The 19753-nt window shown below is 37.1% G+C and overlaps 3 protein-coding genes across 3 annotated transcripts; all 3 read right to left on the reverse strand.

Moving 5' to 3' along the window:
• On the reverse strand, positions 2837–6817 carry LOC107607925 (transcription termination factor MTERF4, chloroplastic). Its single transcript, XM_021107993.1, has 4 exons — positions 6792–6817; positions 6090–6565; positions 5065–5166; positions 2837–4720 (listed from the first exon to the last, which is right to left on the reverse strand). The coding sequence occupies exons 1-4, from the start codon at positions 6815–6817 to the stop codon at positions 3018–3020; spliced, it is 2307 nt and encodes a 768-aa protein (XP_020963652.1). The 3' UTR covers positions 2837–3017.
• On the reverse strand, positions 7387–11450 carry LOC107606251 (probable beta-1,4-xylosyltransferase IRX9H). Its single transcript, XM_016308277.2, has 4 exons — positions 10232–11450; positions 8817–9066; positions 8467–8670; positions 7387–8208 (listed from the first exon to the last, which is right to left on the reverse strand). The coding sequence occupies exons 1-3, from the start codon at positions 11119–11121 to the stop codon at positions 8500–8502; spliced, it is 1311 nt and encodes a 436-aa protein (XP_016163763.1). The 5' UTR covers positions 11122–11450; the 3' UTR covers positions 7387–8208; positions 8467–8499.
• Positions 16924–18560, reverse strand: LOC110265159. Its single transcript, XM_021107994.1, has 6 exons — positions 18399–18560; positions 18254–18313; positions 18075–18140; positions 17379–17491; positions 17212–17305; positions 16924–17126 (listed from the first exon to the last, which is right to left on the reverse strand). The coding sequence occupies exons 1-6, from the start codon at positions 18558–18560 to the stop codon at positions 16953–16955; spliced, it is 669 nt and encodes a 222-aa protein (XP_020963653.1). The 3' UTR covers positions 16924–16952.

Consider the following 19753-nt stretch of genomic DNA (forward strand, 5'->3'; position numbering starts at 1 on the left):
ATATACACATAATATAATTAATGACCTACATAATTTTATTAAACTTTTCAAAATATGAAATTATAACTATTTATTTATGATATTGTCTATATATAGATCTATCGAAAATTAATTTCCATTTAATTAGATTTAAACACAATAATTGTAGGCCAATATCTGCACTAAAGTAACTTTTCTATTATAGGTTGTTATTTGTTACTTGTTAGTCACTAGCCAGCTTTTTTTGAATTGGTCTTTTATGACAAATCAACTCTACGACTGGAGTTATTTTTGTCATTTCCACCTTCACTATAAAACAAATAACTACTTAGTAAACTTTTCCTACGTGAAATATGGTATTCCAGTTTTTGCAGTGGAATACGTGATAAATATGCTTTTTCTTCCTAAGACCAAATATGCATACTACAATTAATCAATAAGAGACACAGCATTCTAGAAAAGAAAAGCTCAGGCTGAAAGTCTGACATTGAAAAAACCAATGGCATTCAAGATAAGAACTAACACTATTCTTCTACAATCAAATGACGAAAATAATAAAAGATTGAACAGAATTGAAAATTACCAGAGTGTTGTCCAAAGTGCCAACGAGGATGAACTTGCCATTAGGGGAGAACTTGACAAAGGAAACAGGAGGGTTTTCATCGTCAATGAGAGTCTTCATACAGTGGCCAGTGGAAGCATCCCAAATCCTACTAGAAACAATATGAGAACCGTCGCGGTTGAAATCGATGGCAGTGACAGGGTCAGAATGTGCTAGAAGGACCTTAAGACACTTACCAGAATATGGCTTGAACGATTCTGATGGCTCCGTCATGATTTTACTCTGTGTGTGTGGATTGTTCCTCTAATAAAAATGTCATCCAAATATAAACCTTAAAATGTCATCCAAATTTAAAGCACTACATGAAATATCATCGACCAAAGTTTTAACTTTTCTGGATTGGACAAAAAATAAGTGTTAACTTCTCCAGTTATAGGTTTAAGAGCTTTGTGATACAATAAGAATATTAAGCACCAACTTGTAGCAAAATGTACTATCAAGGACACATATACTCATGATTTGCGTGTTTGTTGCCTCTTTATTTGGCTAATCAAGTTCGGTTTTAAAGTATGATATCCCAAAGGTTCAAGAAGGTGATTTCTTAACCAATAATCAAATTGCATAGTGTCAAACAGTTAAATTTTAAGTCAAAAAGTGAGGCTTGTTTACATAGTTATCAAAACCGAACCAGTAATTGACCCGGTCATACGATCGGGTCACCGGGTCACTGGTTCAACAATGGGTCATTAATTCACCCGATCATAATTAAATAAAAATATAAAATTATAAAAATAAAATTATCATCAAAAGTTACAACTTAAAATGATGTCTTCACAAACATATTGATAACAATCAAGTATCAATTCTTAGACATAACTAATGATGCAAAAAGAGATAATAAACTAATCATTAATACAAATGAAAAAGTCTAGGGGGCCAGCAACTTTGTTAAATTTTGGCCAGCATGTAACCAGCAAGGAAAAGTGAGCCATTGGATGAAATCTCATACCAATCTCACAAAATACTTTCTAAATTTAAATGAACAAGAGAGGGCAAAAGATAACACAATCAGTAAATCAAATCCAAAAAATAATCTGAAAATCAACACCTATATCTTCATAGGACAAATTTGAAGCTTGACCGACTTTTCCTTCATTTTAATTTGCATCTATATCTACATTTGTGTATTTTTCACAAATCAATACCAAGAATAATTCATAATAATACAAACAGAAAGTGTGGAAACAACAATTTAACTGAATAATTTTATTCTAAGTTGCAGAGAACATGAGCCCCATTTTCAACAACAAAAGATTTAGCTCAAAAGAAGACATCAACAAATTTAGCCAAGTAATTATTTTACCAAGACCACAATAGCTTCAATCGTGATGATAATCAATAACAAATTTAGCTCAGTCATGATTTTCAGTAACAAACAAATTCAAGTGAGTGATTATTACGGCAACAAATACAACGTTCAGTCAGAAACAAATTCATTCAGCAATGAATAAATTGAAGTTAATTGATTATTTCAGCAAGACAACAAATTCAACGTTCAGTCAAGAACAAATTGCAGCAACACATTCAACTTTCAGCAACAAATTTAACTTTCAGTAACAAAATCAAACTGCAGTGATGAATTACAGCAACAAAATCGAAACAGAAAGAAAGGGGGAATTTGTTGAAACTCACCAAATCGGGTTGCGCCAAGGAAGCTGACGGTGAGGCTCCAAGCAAGAAGACGAACAAGACCAGCCCACCGGGACCTGCTGCCTCTGCTTCCGGCGACGACGAGCGTACGCGAAGGCGCGTGACTGGGTTCCGTGTGGTTCTGCCGCCCGCGAAGCGAGCCCAGAAAAGCGGTGTCTGAGCTTGAGATGGTGAGTACACAGAGTGCGACGAGCTTGATTCCAAAACGGTGAGTGCCAGACCAAGAAAGAAGTGACACATCGGAGACGAGAGTGGCGTGAGAGAGCTTGACAAAAAAATGGAAATACTATGCTAATTAATTTTTTTGCATTTTTTTGTCTAACAATCCATTCAACATACTTTTAGCCAACACTTGCAAGCTGAATGATTACTAGTTCTACTTGCAACTTGTTTTATAGTGGTTCTTAAGATGAATTTATATAATGCAACACCCGATTATTCGAATGTCTACCAAGCTGATTTTTTTTTTTAATTCTTGAATAAATCGCATTGTTTATTACTGTTCATATTTCTAAAAAATCTGATTGATTTACCTATGGCACCTGCACCTAACGAAGTTTCTCAAGCACAATTGCACAAATTGGGAGACCTACAAAATTATGTCTTTATGGCAGTGTTACTAAATAATTAAGGAATCTTACAACATTTTGAAAATTCAAAACAAGACATAATTTTCATAGAAGTTGAGAGCAAAATAGATGACAACTATGTCTTGTAATGGTTTCATCAGTATATAACCGGGAAAAAAAAAGAACGAAAAATTGTTCTATAAAGAAACAGTTCTTCGGTATAGTACTTCATCATCACTCTCCTCTTCCTCATCTGAAAGAATTGCATTACCTGGCAGGTTCAATTTTCCACCCATTAAAAATGTCGGACCTATACTTTCAGTCTCAATATAATTACCCTGCAACCTCTCTTCAAATCTCTGGTCACTACAATTCAGCATCCAATTCAATGAACACCTTATCCCCTTGCTCTTTAGCCTTTGGTATCTTGGTTTGACCCTAGACTCCAGACTGTAAGTAAAGTATTCAGGGAACTCTACAAGCTCTTTCAGTGGTCTTCCCATCTCACTCTTAAAGAAGTAAAAACTGTTCTTCATGAGCTCCACTCTCAGTGCTACTAACTGCGGACACTTGACCACCATGCTAGCCACATCATGCAGTGCTATAGCCCTTCCGAGGAGGAACTCGACCGGCTTCATGATCACGTTTTGGTGAAGGCTAACCACCTGCGGCATCTTCTCCACGACTCGCGCAAAACCTTCAGGATCAATCTTAAGCTTTAAACTGAAGAAGTACTGCTGCGAAGACAACTTGGCTTTGAGGGGCAATCCAAGAATCTGAGGATACTGTGCAATAACCGAAGGCAAACACTCCCTCCCTATCCCAAAGCTAATCAAACAATCCACATTTGGCTTGATAGTCTCTTCAAGATCATATCCAAGCAAATAGGTCCTCTTCTCCAACATCTTAGCCAAAATCTTCTTTGGCAGTCCCAAAGAGACTAAGTAATCAATAAAAGGCTTGATCATAGTCCCAACTCTCATCCCCAAAAAATAAGGATACTGAGTCACCATGGGACCAATATCCCTAGGATTAACCCCAATACTAACAAGATAAGCCACTGATGTACTCATAGTACCCTCAAGCTTGAACCCTAGAAGTTCAGGGTACTTCTGCAACACATACCCAATATCCTCCCTCTCCACATCAAGTCCCCTAAGGAACTTCACAACAGGGACAAGCTCAACAATCACACTAGCATGCAATACCTGCGGGTAGCTCTTAATGAATCCCCCAAGTTTGGATCTTGAAATCCCAATTTTTTCCAAGTACCCCAAAACAGGAATTATGTTCTTCCTCACACTGCATCCCAACATCAAAGGGTAATCGTTGATGTCATCAATTGTTAGCCCTAGTTTCTGGAGGAACTCCACGCGCTCCCTCATGACTTCAACTGTCGAAGGTAGCTCAAGGTCCTGCAACTCGTCAGGGACGATTCCCAAACCCCTGAGGAAGTCGAATACGATGACCCGCGATACCAGCTTCTCCTTGCGACCTTGAATCACACCCCACGTCACCGATGGCATCTCGTATTCGGGAAATTTCGATGCCTGCGTCGAATTCCATGCACACAAAAGAAAAACCCTAAAGGGGTTTAGGGTTTTGTGGATTTCAGAATAAGGGTGCGAAGGAACTCGTGACAACTTCGAAACTGCATTGAATTGGTGAGAAGCGAATTGGGTTGAGAATAAATTGAGGATTTTTCTTCTTGTGAGCATTGAAATTGCAGAGTATGCGCTTGAAGTTGCAGAGTGTGCAAAGGCTTCCAACTTCGAACAGAGACGAAGAGGAAACTGAATGGAGATTCGGTTGGTGAAGGAGGAGCAAGCGGGCCTATTTTGAGGTTTACCTACTGCAACCTTTGTCAACCCAGGAAGATCTATAAGGGTTAAGTTTACAACTGCAGGCAAAGCCACAGAAAGTTAACCACAGAAACAAACTGCCAAGAGAAATTTACCAGAGGTACACACGAATAATGTATTGAGACTACTCTAGATATATGAGCTTTGCAGGCAACTTAAAAGAAATAAAGCAGAAGCAAAAGAATTAAGGACTGTTCCGCTACTCTAGAAAAGATAACCTTGCATTATTTGAACCCTAAATCACCATTCATCCCCACAATCAAATGTTCAATGACAAGGTATGAAATGGTAAGGGAAGAAAGAAAGGTACATACAGAACAATTTGACAAATTATAAGGCCTATATAAAATTACATCCATCAATTGATAAGCAAACAACTTACCATGTGGCGAATAAATGCTGAGTTGAATTGGAATGTTAGAAATTTGTTTCGTCTTCCCAGTTATGCGATCTGTTTCATCTGAAATTTCCTTCCTCACAGCAGCTGCAAGGTCATAAAGTAACGCAAGACATTAAAGTAGTTGTGAAGTTACAACATTGTCACGCCAGTTAAGTAGTTAACCACACTGAAAAATAATGGACACAGACAAACACCATAATTCTACATGCTAAAGGAGACCCATAAGAGTCCAAATTTCAACAACAAACATAGCTTTGCTCCCAAGACATATAGTGCATGATGCCAAAATGACTGACACCGAAAGTTCTGCTACAAGTGTTTATTAAATCAAGGTTGCGAGAACCGAACCGGTCAATGAACCGGTGAAGTAACTGGTTCACTGGTTTACTGGTTCGACCGGAGTTTGACCGGAATTCAACCGGTTTAATTAAATATTAATTAAAAATTTAATATATAGTTTTAAATATTTAAATTTGATCTTTTCTAACCTAATAAAATTCAAAATTACACCTAATGTTCTACACCAAAAAAATATTAACAAAATTCAACTACCTACAGGAACTAATTATCACTAATTAGTAATCATCAGAAAATCAGCAACAACATCATCCTCATTTCAGAAAATCAGCATTTCAGAATAAGCAAACATCAACAAAATCAATATTATTAACTCAGCAACTCAGAATTAAATCCAGTAACTCAACTAAATCCAACTCCAATTCAGAATTAAACAAAGCCACTAATCATCACTAATCAGTAATCATCGAAAAATCAACAACAAGCCAACAACATATCAGTAACAACATCATCATCATTTTAGAAAATCATTCTAGAATCATAAATCAACAATCAACAGGATTATTCCAGTTTCATAAAATAAGAGACTATGTACTCATTCACAATTTTTAGAAATAATGAAAAATTTGATGCCAAATGTAATCATATTTGTCTTAAAATTTTCATAAAAGCTTTCGAGTGAAGTGATTTGCAAATATGAAGATTGGGACCTGCATCAACACTCAGAGAGTCAGAGTGCTTACTGCTTCCCGGCAGCGAGGAGGAAGGGGAGTGACGGCGACGACAAAGGACACGGCCACACCGGCGAACACAGAGAGAGAGAGCGCTTGAACAGGAGAGACGGTGATGGCCACAGAGCTTCCACGCGACGGCGAGGGAGCTTCCTACAACGGCGACACAGCTTCCTAGGACGGTGACGGAGCTTCCTACGATGGCGACACAGCTCCTGCGACGGCGACGGAGCTTCCACGGTGCGACACCGGCGAACAGAGAGAAAGCACGCTCGAGCAGAGGAGATCCAGTGTCTGTGGGTTCCGCGGGGTTGTGGGGCTGCGGTGGTTGCGGTGGGTGCGCGGCTAGTCCGTTAGGGTTTCCATCTGTTCTTTCAACTTTGATTTTTTGAGAAAGAGATGAGAGGAGATGAGTGGGAGTGTTGGACTTTTGGTTTGGGGGGAGGGGGTCCGGGCTTGGGTAGATGATTTAGGTTTTTTTTTTTTTTTTTTAAGGCCAAAAACGGCGCTGTTTTGAAGGGGTTTTCAAACCAGAAAACCGCAAAAAAACCAGATGATTCTGCCGGTTTACCGGTTAATCGCCGGTTCAACCGATTTTTTCACCGATTTTTTATCAAACGGTTTCTGACCTTACCCAAACTGATTAGGTGACTGGTTCTCAGTTATTCTAGTTAAACTGACCGGTCCGGTTCAATTTTTAGAACCATGCTCTTCACCCAATTTTATTCTTCACAAATTAAAAAAAAAAATCCCTTTACTAGCCTCCTCAAAATAAAGTCTACCAAATCACTTATCTTTAGGTGGAAACCAACCTGCTTCGTTTGTTTTGACTTAACCCACAAGGTGTCAAAATTATATTTGGCAATGGCGGTTCTCAGATCACAGGTTCCACTCAACTGAAAAATTAAAGAGTAAAGTATGTTTTTTATTTGTAACATTTGTGACCTAATATTTAATTGTATTCAATTTTATCTCTAACATTTTCGATTTATATCAAAATTATCCTTGAATATTAATTTCATCTGAAATATTGATGACAAAATTGAAAACATTTAGAAATAGTTTTAAAATAAATAGAAAACATTAAAGACAAAATTGAATAAATCGAAAACGTTAGAAACAAAATTGAATAAAATTATACATTTAAAATATTTTTAAAAGAATTATAAACCTTAAGAACAAAAAATATACTTTATCCAAAATTAAAGGATAAGATAAATGGTGATATCGAATTGGTCCAATTTCTCTAGAGGTTGAGCACTGCACATTTTTATCATTACAACTACTACTATGCCCATGTCGGCTTCAAATTTGGTCCCAGATAAACATCAAATTTAAAATACTAAAAGTATATATATCTTACAAAATTCATTGATCCAAGACTGGACAACAGGTCATTTACAGTTGTCAGAATTGACGACCAAGTAACCATGTTATACTAAATACCACAGAAATTTGAACAGCAATTACATACTTTGCCGTAGTACCCTAATTGTTGTCCTTGTAACAAGTAAATAATTGTCTACCATCAGAGTCCTTTCAATGTAGAAATATTCGCCTTCAAAGTTCAAACTGCTTTACATATTATCGTGCACGTCATTTAATATGTAAAATTCATCCAAACTACTCAAGTATTGCAAGAATACCATCAATTGAAAGAATGAAAAGGAATAGAGTACAAAGTTGAGAAGTTACCCCTCTGCAGATTTTGATAAGGCCTAAATCAGAAACAGTTTTGGTCCACATCAAATTAGCCCCCAAGAAAAATCTATGATCTATATATACCTAATACATAGCTGTGTATAACCTTGAACATCATGTAATTTGAATAAAATCCTTGTCCTGTTTTCCCCACTTTCCTTCTTCCTCTCTTTTGTTTTTTTTTTTTTCTTCGCAGACGATCTTTGTCTCCTTCAAACAAACAAGGCAACATATTCTACAAAAATTTTGCCTCTGCATATAATTTTGTGCAAGGGAACTCATGAAAAGACTAGTAACCAGTTCCTGTCTTGGCGTGCAACATAATGCATCAGTGCCAAAGATGGCTAACTGATGCACCCATCTATTCAGTGACGAACCAATACCAAATATGGGCAAACTGTCATGAACAAAAGCCAGTTAATTTGCTTACAATGAGGTTAAAGCTATAAAGCTATATGAATTTCAACTTGTTACAAGGCCCAGAGCAAGCATGACATCCTCCGAAAAGTTTAACTTTCTTTGTCAAATTATTAACATTGTTTTTCTATGGTATCACTTCATAAGATGACATTTTAGATGTGACACGTTCTGTTTTTCCTTAAGTATTTACAAATAGTATTCTATATACTGCATTACAAGGACAATCAGGTCATACCTATCACATATTCACAATAGATTCGGAGAAGGATTAGTTGACAGGGACCACAGCATCTAGGTTTTTCTGAAGCAGCCAACCCTTTGGATAAACTACGTTATGAGAATCCAAATGGAGATGCCAATTCAATACTTTGGAACAACCAACAGGAGAACCTTCCATTTGATTCTCATCTTCCACCAATTGCTCTATAAAGGTCGTCTCCTGTAAAGACCAAAGGCAAATTCGGCTAGTAATTATAACAAGTACAGGTGATATTTATTAGTTAGCAGAAAAACAAGATGAAGCAGTAAGGACATCAGAAGATATTAATGGGGCAGGACAGCAAAGAGCAACAGTCGGAGCCATACTTGAAAACCCTCTTTCACCGTATCCAATTGTCGAATAGGATTTGTAGTAGGGCGTCGCCATCGCTTTGGATCCCACAGGATTGTGCTATTAAAAGCAAATCCAGACATATCAACATGAAACCTACGAAGTCTTTTACTTTTCTCGTTTGTATGCCATCCAATCACTTGGCTTGCATTGCATACAGGGCCCTCCAAAATAGCCTTGTTCTTGCTGGGTGCTAGCATAGCAACAGGCCAAGTGCCAAAGCGACTACAAAACCAGTTAATGCATTAGAAATATCTGAGGACTCCAAAGGCATAAAAACTAGGGGAGCCGATCTAAAAAAAACTTCATGACTATATGTTTCACACAGAATTATTTATATGTATATCCCAAAACGCTGAAAATCATTAAAGCTCAAGTTCATGTCATCATGAAAAGGTGTTAACCAAGACAAATTTCATCAGCTCTAATTTTTAATGAAAGTCTGTCAGCAACTAGCTAGTGATATCATTGTTTGCGTCTTTCACCAAGACATCTGTTGAACACTCTCATTAACAGGATATTCATATTCCACCATTAATTGCCTTCTCTAAGGTTTTAAGTTTGGTTCTCTGATGAATAGTGTGGGTTGCTTGCCACCAAACCTAACATGTTTGGTATAGTTAGTTTGTTAGGATTGAACCAATAGTGTCACTCACTGCGAAAATGTAATTTTCAAGTAGGATTGGCTCAATCGGAAGTACCAAATTATGTCAACAAAAGGAACATAAAACAAAATTAGGATAGGAATCATCTCAATCATATGGTAACTGCACAAGTAGACGAACAGAGTTCTTGAATAGATGCCTCAAAATGCTAGATCCACAAATATACTGCTCGTTGATTCCAGAAACCACAAAACAGATAGTGGTTTAAGATGGTTTTAAAAACTGCAACATAAATGATCCGATTGCAAGAATAGAAGGTAGCAACTTCAAAAGTATACTAAAAGATAATAAATAAAACCTAATGATCACAGATGGCATTTAATGAATTGTCCCACAAAACATTGCATTTATTAAGTTCACGGATATTCAAACCAATTTTTCTTGATACTTGTTTCTCTACCCGTGTTTCTATGGAAACCATTGATACTATATAGTAATCCTAAAAAAGCTGGCAAGTATATGGAAAATCAAAACATGCAATCAACTTATGCTAAAGAGCAATAGTAAGTAAGGAATCAATGATCAAAAAGCCAATGGAATGAAGTTACACAAACCATGATAACTGAAGAAAGAAGATTAACAAAATTCAACAAACAAAGGACTGAACCTTCGTCATATAATTGCAACAGCCACGGATCACAAACACATCAATATAATAAAAATTAAAATCACATAGAAATCAAAATCAACAGGTGCAGAAGACATTAGGTTAGATTCTTTTATACCTGATGTCTCTCAAGGTATCGAACAACTCAAGCGAATACACATTATCATCATCCGCAAAGTAAACGATTCCATCAAGCTTATGGCGCTCAATGTGCTCCAACGCCGTGTTCCTCTGATGAACTCCTCTGTCCTTCACATCAGTCGAGTTCTTAGCGCAAACCAAGTGCCTATACATCACTCCCGTTTTCCTCAGCAACTCCGCCGTCTCCATTGACGCCGCATTCATCTCCACCACAACCCACAGCACTGGCGGAGGCACCAGCCGCAGTAACTGCCCCAGCCTATTCAAGAAATACGCCTGTAAAGCACGGTTATAGGTCGGTGTTACCACAATCAGCTGCTTCCGCGGCACGAAATCGAAGCGCTCCGCTATCGAGTGATGGTTCGCTACGCTCAGGCTCACCGGATCGATGATGAAACCGCTCTCTCTGCCGCTATCGCTGCCGCCACCGACCGCGGCTTCAACTACTTCGGTTCCTTCTTTTCCGCCGACGCGGTTCTTGAGAACGTGATTCTCCTGAAGCAACTGCGCGTTGGCGTGAGGTGGCTTGATCTCGAACGACATGTCGCTAGGGCGAACGTCGTCGACGACGACGTGGTGGCCGAATGGAAACATTCCGAGCATGAAACCGACGAAGAAGCATAGCAGGCAACGGTACAGAGCCTTCCTCCACTGTCCTTTCCGGCCGTACCTCCGGACAAAGACTCCGGCGAGAAACTTCCGAAGCGCCGCCGCACTCGTCGCCAGCGCCGGAAACGGAGATGTATACTTGGCGTTTGTGGAAGAGAACTTGTGAGACGGAGATGAAACAGATAAGACACCGCCGGCGCCGTTCGGGTACTGCCGATCATGATACGCCGGCGACAGAGTTCGCCGGAATTGAGCCATTAATTTACCTGACGCCTTAGGAAAAAAAATTAATAGCACCTAGTTAACTGAAAAATTCACTACATGAGCTGAATCTGATTAGATTGTAGATTATTAGAAATGAGTATTAGCAATCAGTTGGATCAAAGAAGAACAAAAACCCTAGAAAACAGGAGCTTGTAAAAACTTAAAAAGTAAGAACCGAAATTCAGAGAGGGAGAGAAGAATTGTATTAAATGGTTTAGAGAGAGAAAGTGAAAAGTTTAAGAGAGAGAGAGAGAGAGAGAGGGGGGGTGGGCGGAGGTGAGTTGTTTCCTTCCAACTTCCAAATTGGGTTGGTCCATTTTACAGATCAAAGTCATCAAACATAAACAACGCCTCTACACACGACACTGTGTCTCGGGTCGGGTTTTGGATTCGATTCGGTTTGGTGAAGATCCGTTTACCACTAAAGCTAGTAAGAAACACATGGGCAGCTCAGAAAAAGGGTTCTTTTTTATACCATTAAAAAAGAAAACTAAAATTAAAATTTAATGCGTGTTTGGTTTGTATTTTAATATTTCTATTTTAAAATTTTAGTTAAAAAATAAAAATAAGAAATAAAATTAGAAAATACAATTTTTTTTGTTTTTAATATTTTTACAAAAATTTAAAATAAAAACATTAAAAATAAAAAATAAAAACACAAAACAAATCTTAAAATTTTTAGATTCGGATTATATAATTATGAAATAAAATTAGCTAAAAATATCTTTTAAGGGCATTAATGTTAAAGTAGAAACCTTTTATCTTTCCAACATATTTAAAAATTTGTGTTTTTACTTATCTATTAACATATTATGAATTGATGGTGTATTAGTGTCTCATATTTTAATTTTCTATTTACGCATAATTTTGTTTCCCTAAAAATTAAGTCACATGGAGGCGCTACTAATAAACAAAGCAAGGAAGAAGCAATAATAATAATAATTCCCATAAAAGCTTAAATTGATTTTGGTTCACCAAATATCGAACTCTTAATTTTTCGGATCTAAAGTTCTAATATCATGTTATGATATCACTCATTCCAAAAATTTCAGCTGATGAAAAAAGATAACACTAATAGTTATATCTCTAATACTTTTTAAATTTCTATTGTACAATATTCCATTAATTCCTCGTACTTTTTCATAATAATAATAATAATAATAATAATAATAATAAGAAGAACAACAACGTGAGAGAATACATGTGACTCCTCTCCAGTTATACTGGGAAGAGGTAGTATAATATGTAAACACCGTCCAAAGAAAAGCATTTAATCAATATTTTAGAATTTATTCTATGAACAATGCAAAATGGTTGAGGCCATATTTTTTACCTAAACTTCTGATGATTATAAGAAACAAGAAAGAACCAAGTCAACCAATTGCATTTCACAACAAAAGTCAACCAACTGCACTATTACATGTGAATACAAATATTATATGTATATCAAAAATTAATTTATATATATATATATCATAAATTATTTTTAATATGGAGGTAAAAATAGTATTTTGGTTGAATATTGACATTTAAAGTGTATTATATTATTGCCTCCTACGTATTGACTAGAATATTGTCACATGTTCAACACGCTCTTCACGTGTTGTAACATGCTTCACGTGTTGACTTCTCACCTACAAAAGAGGAGTGTTAGAGGGCTAACAACTTTATAATTTGTAACCATCAAATAGTCATCAATGATGTTTTTAATGGCGTAAAATTTTATTCAATAGTATGAAATTACTCGCTTTTTTTGCTGGTTACATGCTGATCAGAATTTAATAAAGTTACTAGTCCCTAAACTTTTCTTATGAATTCACTCATTTATAATTACACCAATTAATTCCAATTCTAACAAAAATACCAATATTTTTTTATATAAAAAAATTAGACTATATATGTATGTATATTACTTTATACATTTTTAATATATTTCATACATAATGAATTACTGCCTCAACAAATTAAAGATTCGAACACACTTTCCTTGCATTGAACCCAAAGTCACGAATTAGTTTTACGGAAAAGCTCTGCATACAAGCCATTAAGGCTTGTATGCTTTACAAGTTCATTAAGCAATAAAACAAAAAAACGCGCTGCTACACATACGTTGTATACACGCGCTATATAAGATCTCGCGTATATCTAACTACCAAATTTAAAAGATTTGTTTCCTTCTTCGTTTTCGTTATTTGGAGATTTGTTTGTTCTTCTTCTCGTGCGTCTTCCCTCCTTCTTCTCCATCGTTCTTTTCCTCTCCTTTTCTCACTGGTATGTTCTTCGTTTACGTTACTTTCCTCTCTCTGTGCAACTCGAGCTTCGTTTTCTATTTTGATTTGTTGTTTTCTGAAATCAAAGTTTGAACTCGTTTTGAAGATAATGGATCATTCAACCTCAGATTGTCAGCTGAATCTAGGCGAAGTGGATTATGAATTTGAATCTAACGAAGTTTCTGAGGTTTGATTTACATAGGATTAGTATGAATTTTCTTGCATTAATTTGTATAGCATTGTGTAGTTGAAAAATTGTTGAACATCGATTGTGAAACTAACACGTTAACATGAATCTGTCGATTCAATGTATTAGTTTTGATTAATTATCTGGAATTTATAGCAGACGCTCGGGTGTAGATCAGGTCTTTTTTGGGTATATTTTTGTTAGAAGTGTGGGTGTATTTACACTTTACTGGTTTTTTGTTATTTTAATTGAGTTGTTGTTATTCAGGTGTATTATATCAGACATGATTGGGTGTGTTTTTAGTTTTTGACATGGTGTATTCTGCAGCATGTGTATTTACAGTTTATGGCTTTATTGTCATTTTAGTTGAGATGTTGCGGTTCGGGTATATCATATTAGACATGATTGGGTGTATTTGAATCATATCTATGGGTGTATTTACAGTTTTTGACATGGTGTAATGTGCAGCCTCTCTCGGTTGTTGATGACGAGCTTGTTTCGAAGGTTGGAATGACCTTTACCACCCTTGAAGATGCTGGAAAATTTTACAGGAACTACGCCAAGGCTACAGATTTCTCTACAAGAGTTTGGTGCATAAATAGGAAGGGAAACGAGATTAAGAATCAACTGATTACATGTAGCAGAGAGGAAAAATGGAAATCTAAAATATCTCCGACCGAGAAGACCAATCCAACAGCCGGTCTAAACTGTCCTGCAAGAATTTATATACACACATTGAAGGATGTCGGTGCTTGGATCATTTCAAAGGTTGTGCTGGATCATTCACACCCCTGCTGTCCAAGTAAAGCAGAGATGCTCAAACAGCACAGGGAACTAAGCATGTCCATTCGTCGTACAATAGAGAATAACGAGGAGGCCGGTATCAGACCAAGCAAAACCTACCAATCATTTGTTGCGGCTGCCGGGGGTCACCGCGAGTTAAATTTTATCGAAAATGACGTGAGAAATTATATTACCAGGGAAGTGCGGAATGTTTCCGAACAAGAAGATGCAAAGGAATTCGAGAAATATTTGTTAAGAATGAAAGAGAAGAATCAGAATTTCTTTTTTGAGCTCGAACTCGAGGAGGATCAATCTATTAAGCGGTGTATATTGGCTGTTTTTTTGGGTGTATACGAAGCATTTGTTGGGTGTACCTAATGATTTTGCATTCTGGACTATGGTAATTTGTTTCAGGTATAATTTGGTCTGTGGTTCTTTTGTCGGGGTGAATCACCACGGTCAGTCAACACTTCTCGGATGCTCTTTGATGAAGAACGAAGAAATTAAATCATTCAAATGGTTATTTCAATGTTGGCTTCGTTGCATGGGAGGAAACGCTCCGAAAGGGTTTCTCAGTGCGCATCTTAGAGGCCTGTATGCCAACAACAGTTCACCGCTGGTGCATTTGGCACATCATGAAGAAGATTCCAAGCAAATTAAACGGGTACAAGGGACATGCCGATATTGAACAAGAAATGAGCCAAGTTGTTTGGAACTCTTATAGCAAAGACTCATTCGATAGGAATTGGAATGATTTTCTGCTGAATTTTGGTCTTGCGGACAACAAGTGGCTTTCAGGTAATGTCTTTTTAAAATCTGCATCAGAGGTGTAAATTGCATGTTCTCTCGGGTGTATTTAGAGTCTGTGTTTGGGTGTATTCTGCAGATCTGTATGAAGACCGTCACATATGGGTTCCTATCTATCTAGATCACTACTTCTGGGCAGGGATGAGAAGCACACAAAGGAGCGAGAGCATGCATTCATTTTTTAACAAGTATATCACCCGGAACAGCTCGCTTATTCAGTTTGTCAAACAATACGATAATTGCCTCGGAAGCAGGGAGCAAGCAGAGAGAGAATCAGATGCTGCAGATTTTCATACGGTCATACCGTGTGCAACCAAATCCTCCATTGAAGCTCAGTTTCAAGATGCGTACACTCATCAAAAGTTTAGGGAAGTCCAAGCGCAATTTAGAGAAAAGGCGAATTGCATCACCAGATTAACGAATTCCGCTCTAGGCTATTCAGTATACGAAGTCGGAGAACAAGTTTCCAGCTTAATATTCAACAAGTTTGTGGTTACTTACGACTCAGTTGCAGCCGAGGTAAAATGCCAATGCTTATTATTCGAGTCGAGAGGGATACTGTGTCGTCACGCACTAAGCGTGTTAAGCTTCGAACAAGTAAGCCAAGTGTCACCTAGATATATACTGGAACGATGGAGCAAGAAGGTAAAGAGGCAACATACACACATTAAGAGCAGCCACGACGAGCCACTGATGGAGCCAAGAAGCAAGAGGTTCGACCAATTGGTTTTTCGTTCGCAAAATATTTGCGAATTTGCATCCGAATTCGGAGGAACTGACTGCAATTCTGCACCGTCCGTACGATAACGTCATGGCTGAGATGGAATCTTTAAAAGCCAAAAGGAAGGGGACATCTTCTTTATCCCACGAAGACGCCAACTTGGAATCCGTTAACGAGCTTCAAAGCCCGCCAAGGATTCGAACAAGAGGACGTCCAAAAAATAGGCTAGGTTCAAAGTTGGACAAACAGATCGCAAATGCCACAAAGAAGAAGAAGACGAAAGTTTTAAGCGAGGTAAAAGTAATGTTCTTTAAATTTGTGGCGATTGAGTTTATTTTTCTCGTTAATAGTTTAGCTAATATGTGAGTGCTATATTCAGATAAACCTGTTTGATGCTGCATCAGCGGTGCATTCAAATTCCAGCCAATATCAAGGACATGTTATGAATTATCAGTTCAGGGTACCAGCAGCAGGGGATAACTCTTTGGATGTATAGTTTTTCAGAATATGGGTGTAGAAGCACTGTGCTTTTGGGTGTATTTTTGTTAATTCACAATTTACATATAGATACATATATATAATATTTGTGTTTTAGGGTTTACAGGTTAGGTGTAAGGGTTTAGGTTTTAAGTGTTAAGGGTTCAGGGTTTTAGTCTCAAAGCATCAGTGGGGGGAATAGATTTCAGGGTGTATGTTCAACTTTATTTGGGTGTAAAAATTCGCAGGTTATGGGTGTATATTTGATTTGATGTTTTTCTTCATATTTTAGTACCTGTAATTCATACATTTTGAATACAGCACAGACAGTTTAACAGCACAGACAGTTTGGGTGTATATTTTATGCAATCTTGGGTGTATTATTACACTTGCGTTTATATATGCCTTGATTTTTTCCTTCATATTTTACCACCTGTAATACAGCTTTTGAATACAGCACACACAGTTTAACAGCACAGATAGTTTAAATATGGAAAAAAATATACATGGAATAAAAGTTGTTGATAAATGGCAAATATTTACAGCATTTGTTCAATTTACAAACTACCCAGCAGTTGGATTACGCAGTTTCTATATCAGCAGAATTTATCTGACAAAACGGACTCAATAATACAGAGGATGGCTTCGACAGCCTTATACCATTACTCTCTCTAATTGCCTGATCTCTCTCTTTATTCATCTCACTGAATAGTATCCGCGAAGCATACTCCACTCTATAGTGGTCCACCTCCTCCTACAATTAAAAAGTATATTCTGTTTAAACAGCAATATTAATTCAGTAAAGTAATACAGAGTTATATAGTTCTAAAGACAGTTACCTGTTTCCAATTATCCCATTCATACTTTCCCTTTTTAATATTTTCCGGCTCAATTAACTCAAGCCACTTCATAACGTAGATACCGCAGTCATAGCTGAAAACGAAGAAAATAAATTACAAATCTCATTTAGGAGGAAAGTTTAATGTTCAGAGTCACAAATTTATACCTTGATTTTTGGCCTGATATTTTAACATATGATGCTTTAATTTCCTTCCCCTTCTCGTCTTTCTGCAGAGGTTCCCCGCCAGCATATGCTTTCAATCTTGAAAATACATATGCCTTAAATACCAAAACAAATCAGTAATACACCCGAATGAATGCACAAGATACAACCAACTGAATGGACAATATACATTCAACACAACTAACGAAACACACCCAACTTGATAAACAACATACACCCAAATGAATGCACAAGATACAAAGGCAAATGGTTCCACAAAATACACCCAACCCGACGAAGAAATTACACCCAAAAGAGAACATAATTACACCCAAAACAGAACATACATACACCTTATATTGAACTGAAATAGACCTATCTATTAAAGTAAAGAACACAGAGGCAACTTACAGTGAATTTATTAAGCTGCTTTCTCTCATCGCTTGGAGCTTTTTTGTGTAGCGGGTCAAGTATACGACATCTCCGCTTTGTTGTATCAATCACCCATAACCACCAATGGCTCGAGTAGCAAACAGGTGCAAAAATCTGAAAGATTGCCACATTTCAACAGTGTGTTATTTTATTCAGCATATAAGTAAAGAACGGTACTAACAAATTTAGCAAATGAAAACTTACATATGGATGAGAAGTTATTTTTTTTGCATCTATGAAGGGAATAAAACTCGGGTAGTCTTCCACCCTGAATTCTTTATTGGTTTTTGGTGATATGAATTCCCCCTTTGGGTGCTTCGAAAGGGCCATGCTCTGCAACAATTGCGAAACAAAAAATGAAATACTGAAAATACACCCAAGTAAATACCTTAAATACACCCAAATGACTACACAACTTACCACAATATCGGGGGCAGACAGTATACTTGTTCTTGAAACCTTTTATCATTTTTCCGGTTGAGGATGTGGCACATGGCAGATACAATCTAGAAATATATGCCAAAAACAATTTACGTTAATAAACATTGCAGTAAACTTTGGTGTAAAACATTAATGTTATTCTAATATTACCTCAGATTCTATATAACTTTCTGCCTGGAGGGATGCAAGGTGCATTCTAAATAAAATGTAATTATCTTGCGCCATCAGAGTGCAGATGTGGTCATACTTGTCAGTACAGCCATCTGCGTAAGTCTTCAGTCGTGTCCCCCAGATGTAGCACTTTTCTTTCATATCATCCGTAATCTGATTTATTCCCTCAGGAGTTTCAAACTTCCCAGAACTTTCTCCCCCAGTCTCCTTTTGAATTTGTGGACTTTTACTTTTTTCTTTCGCCGCACTGCTTGCTATTTTTTGTACCAAATCGTCTAATTGTTCTATCAAATTTGCAGCTTCTGGAGATTTTGCACTTTCTGTCTCCTGCGTTGACGTTCCCTCCTGGCTTGAATCAGTCAAGCCAAGGCTGAATGATGGTACTGGATCTGTTTTAGGAACATAGGATGCTGTCCGTGCCATCATCATCAGGGCAGCAACGTCTTCTGCGTCTGGATGACTGCGTCATCATGTATAACGTATTATAAGAGTAAGAATATACGGATCATAAGCAAATATTGATTTTAGTCTGATGAACTTACATTTTAGATGGAGCTGGGGGAAGCGTGGGTGTGGTTTCTTGAAGTTGTTGGGGGGGTTCAGGAGTGCTGCACAGTTACACAAAATTAATAATGGCGTAAAAAAAACTAATCAGGAACAATATACACCCAAATTGTTAGCAAATATACACCCAAACTCTAAACAAATATACACCCAATACTATTTCTTACGTTTCTGTAGTTCCTTCAATCTGTAGCGGAGGGGTTGGTTCAAAATCTGTCTCAGGTGTTTCTTGAAGTTTCGGCACAGTGGTTGTTTGGGACGCCGGCACAAAAACTTGAATCGGGACTCTAAACAAGAAGAAAAATGAAAGGTTAACAACGCCTTTGAAAATAATAAGGTTATAAGGTTAAAATATTCTTGGAAAACTCACATTGCAAGCGCATCCGACGGTGTCTGTTCCCTCACAACCATCATATTCGAATCAGCCGGACTCAACCTAAAATACACCCAAAGAAAGTCAAAATATACACCCGAACAATTCAAAAAGAAGACAGGCTTTATTTTTTGAGAACTTACATACTTGCAGTTTTTGCTTTTTTTTCCTGCCTTTTTTTCTTGAATAAAATAATAAAGGGCTTTTTTTCTAAAAATATATATATATATAGAATTAGAAGTAGAAGGAAATAGAAGAACAAAAGTAACGGTTATCTGAAAGAGAAATTACATGCTCTCTGACGGCTGGTTTACACTACTCTGTTCTGTGCGTCCTTGAGAGGAAGGATCATCACTTCCCAAGTTCACAGCTGGTATTCTAAACAGATTTCATGTTA

Source organism: Arachis ipaensis, chromosome B07 (genome assembly GCF_000816755.2).
Source record: "Arachis ipaensis cultivar K30076 chromosome B07, Araip1.1, whole genome shotgun sequence".
Taxonomy (NCBI): Eukaryota; Viridiplantae; Streptophyta; class Magnoliopsida; order Fabales; family Fabaceae; genus Arachis; species Arachis ipaensis.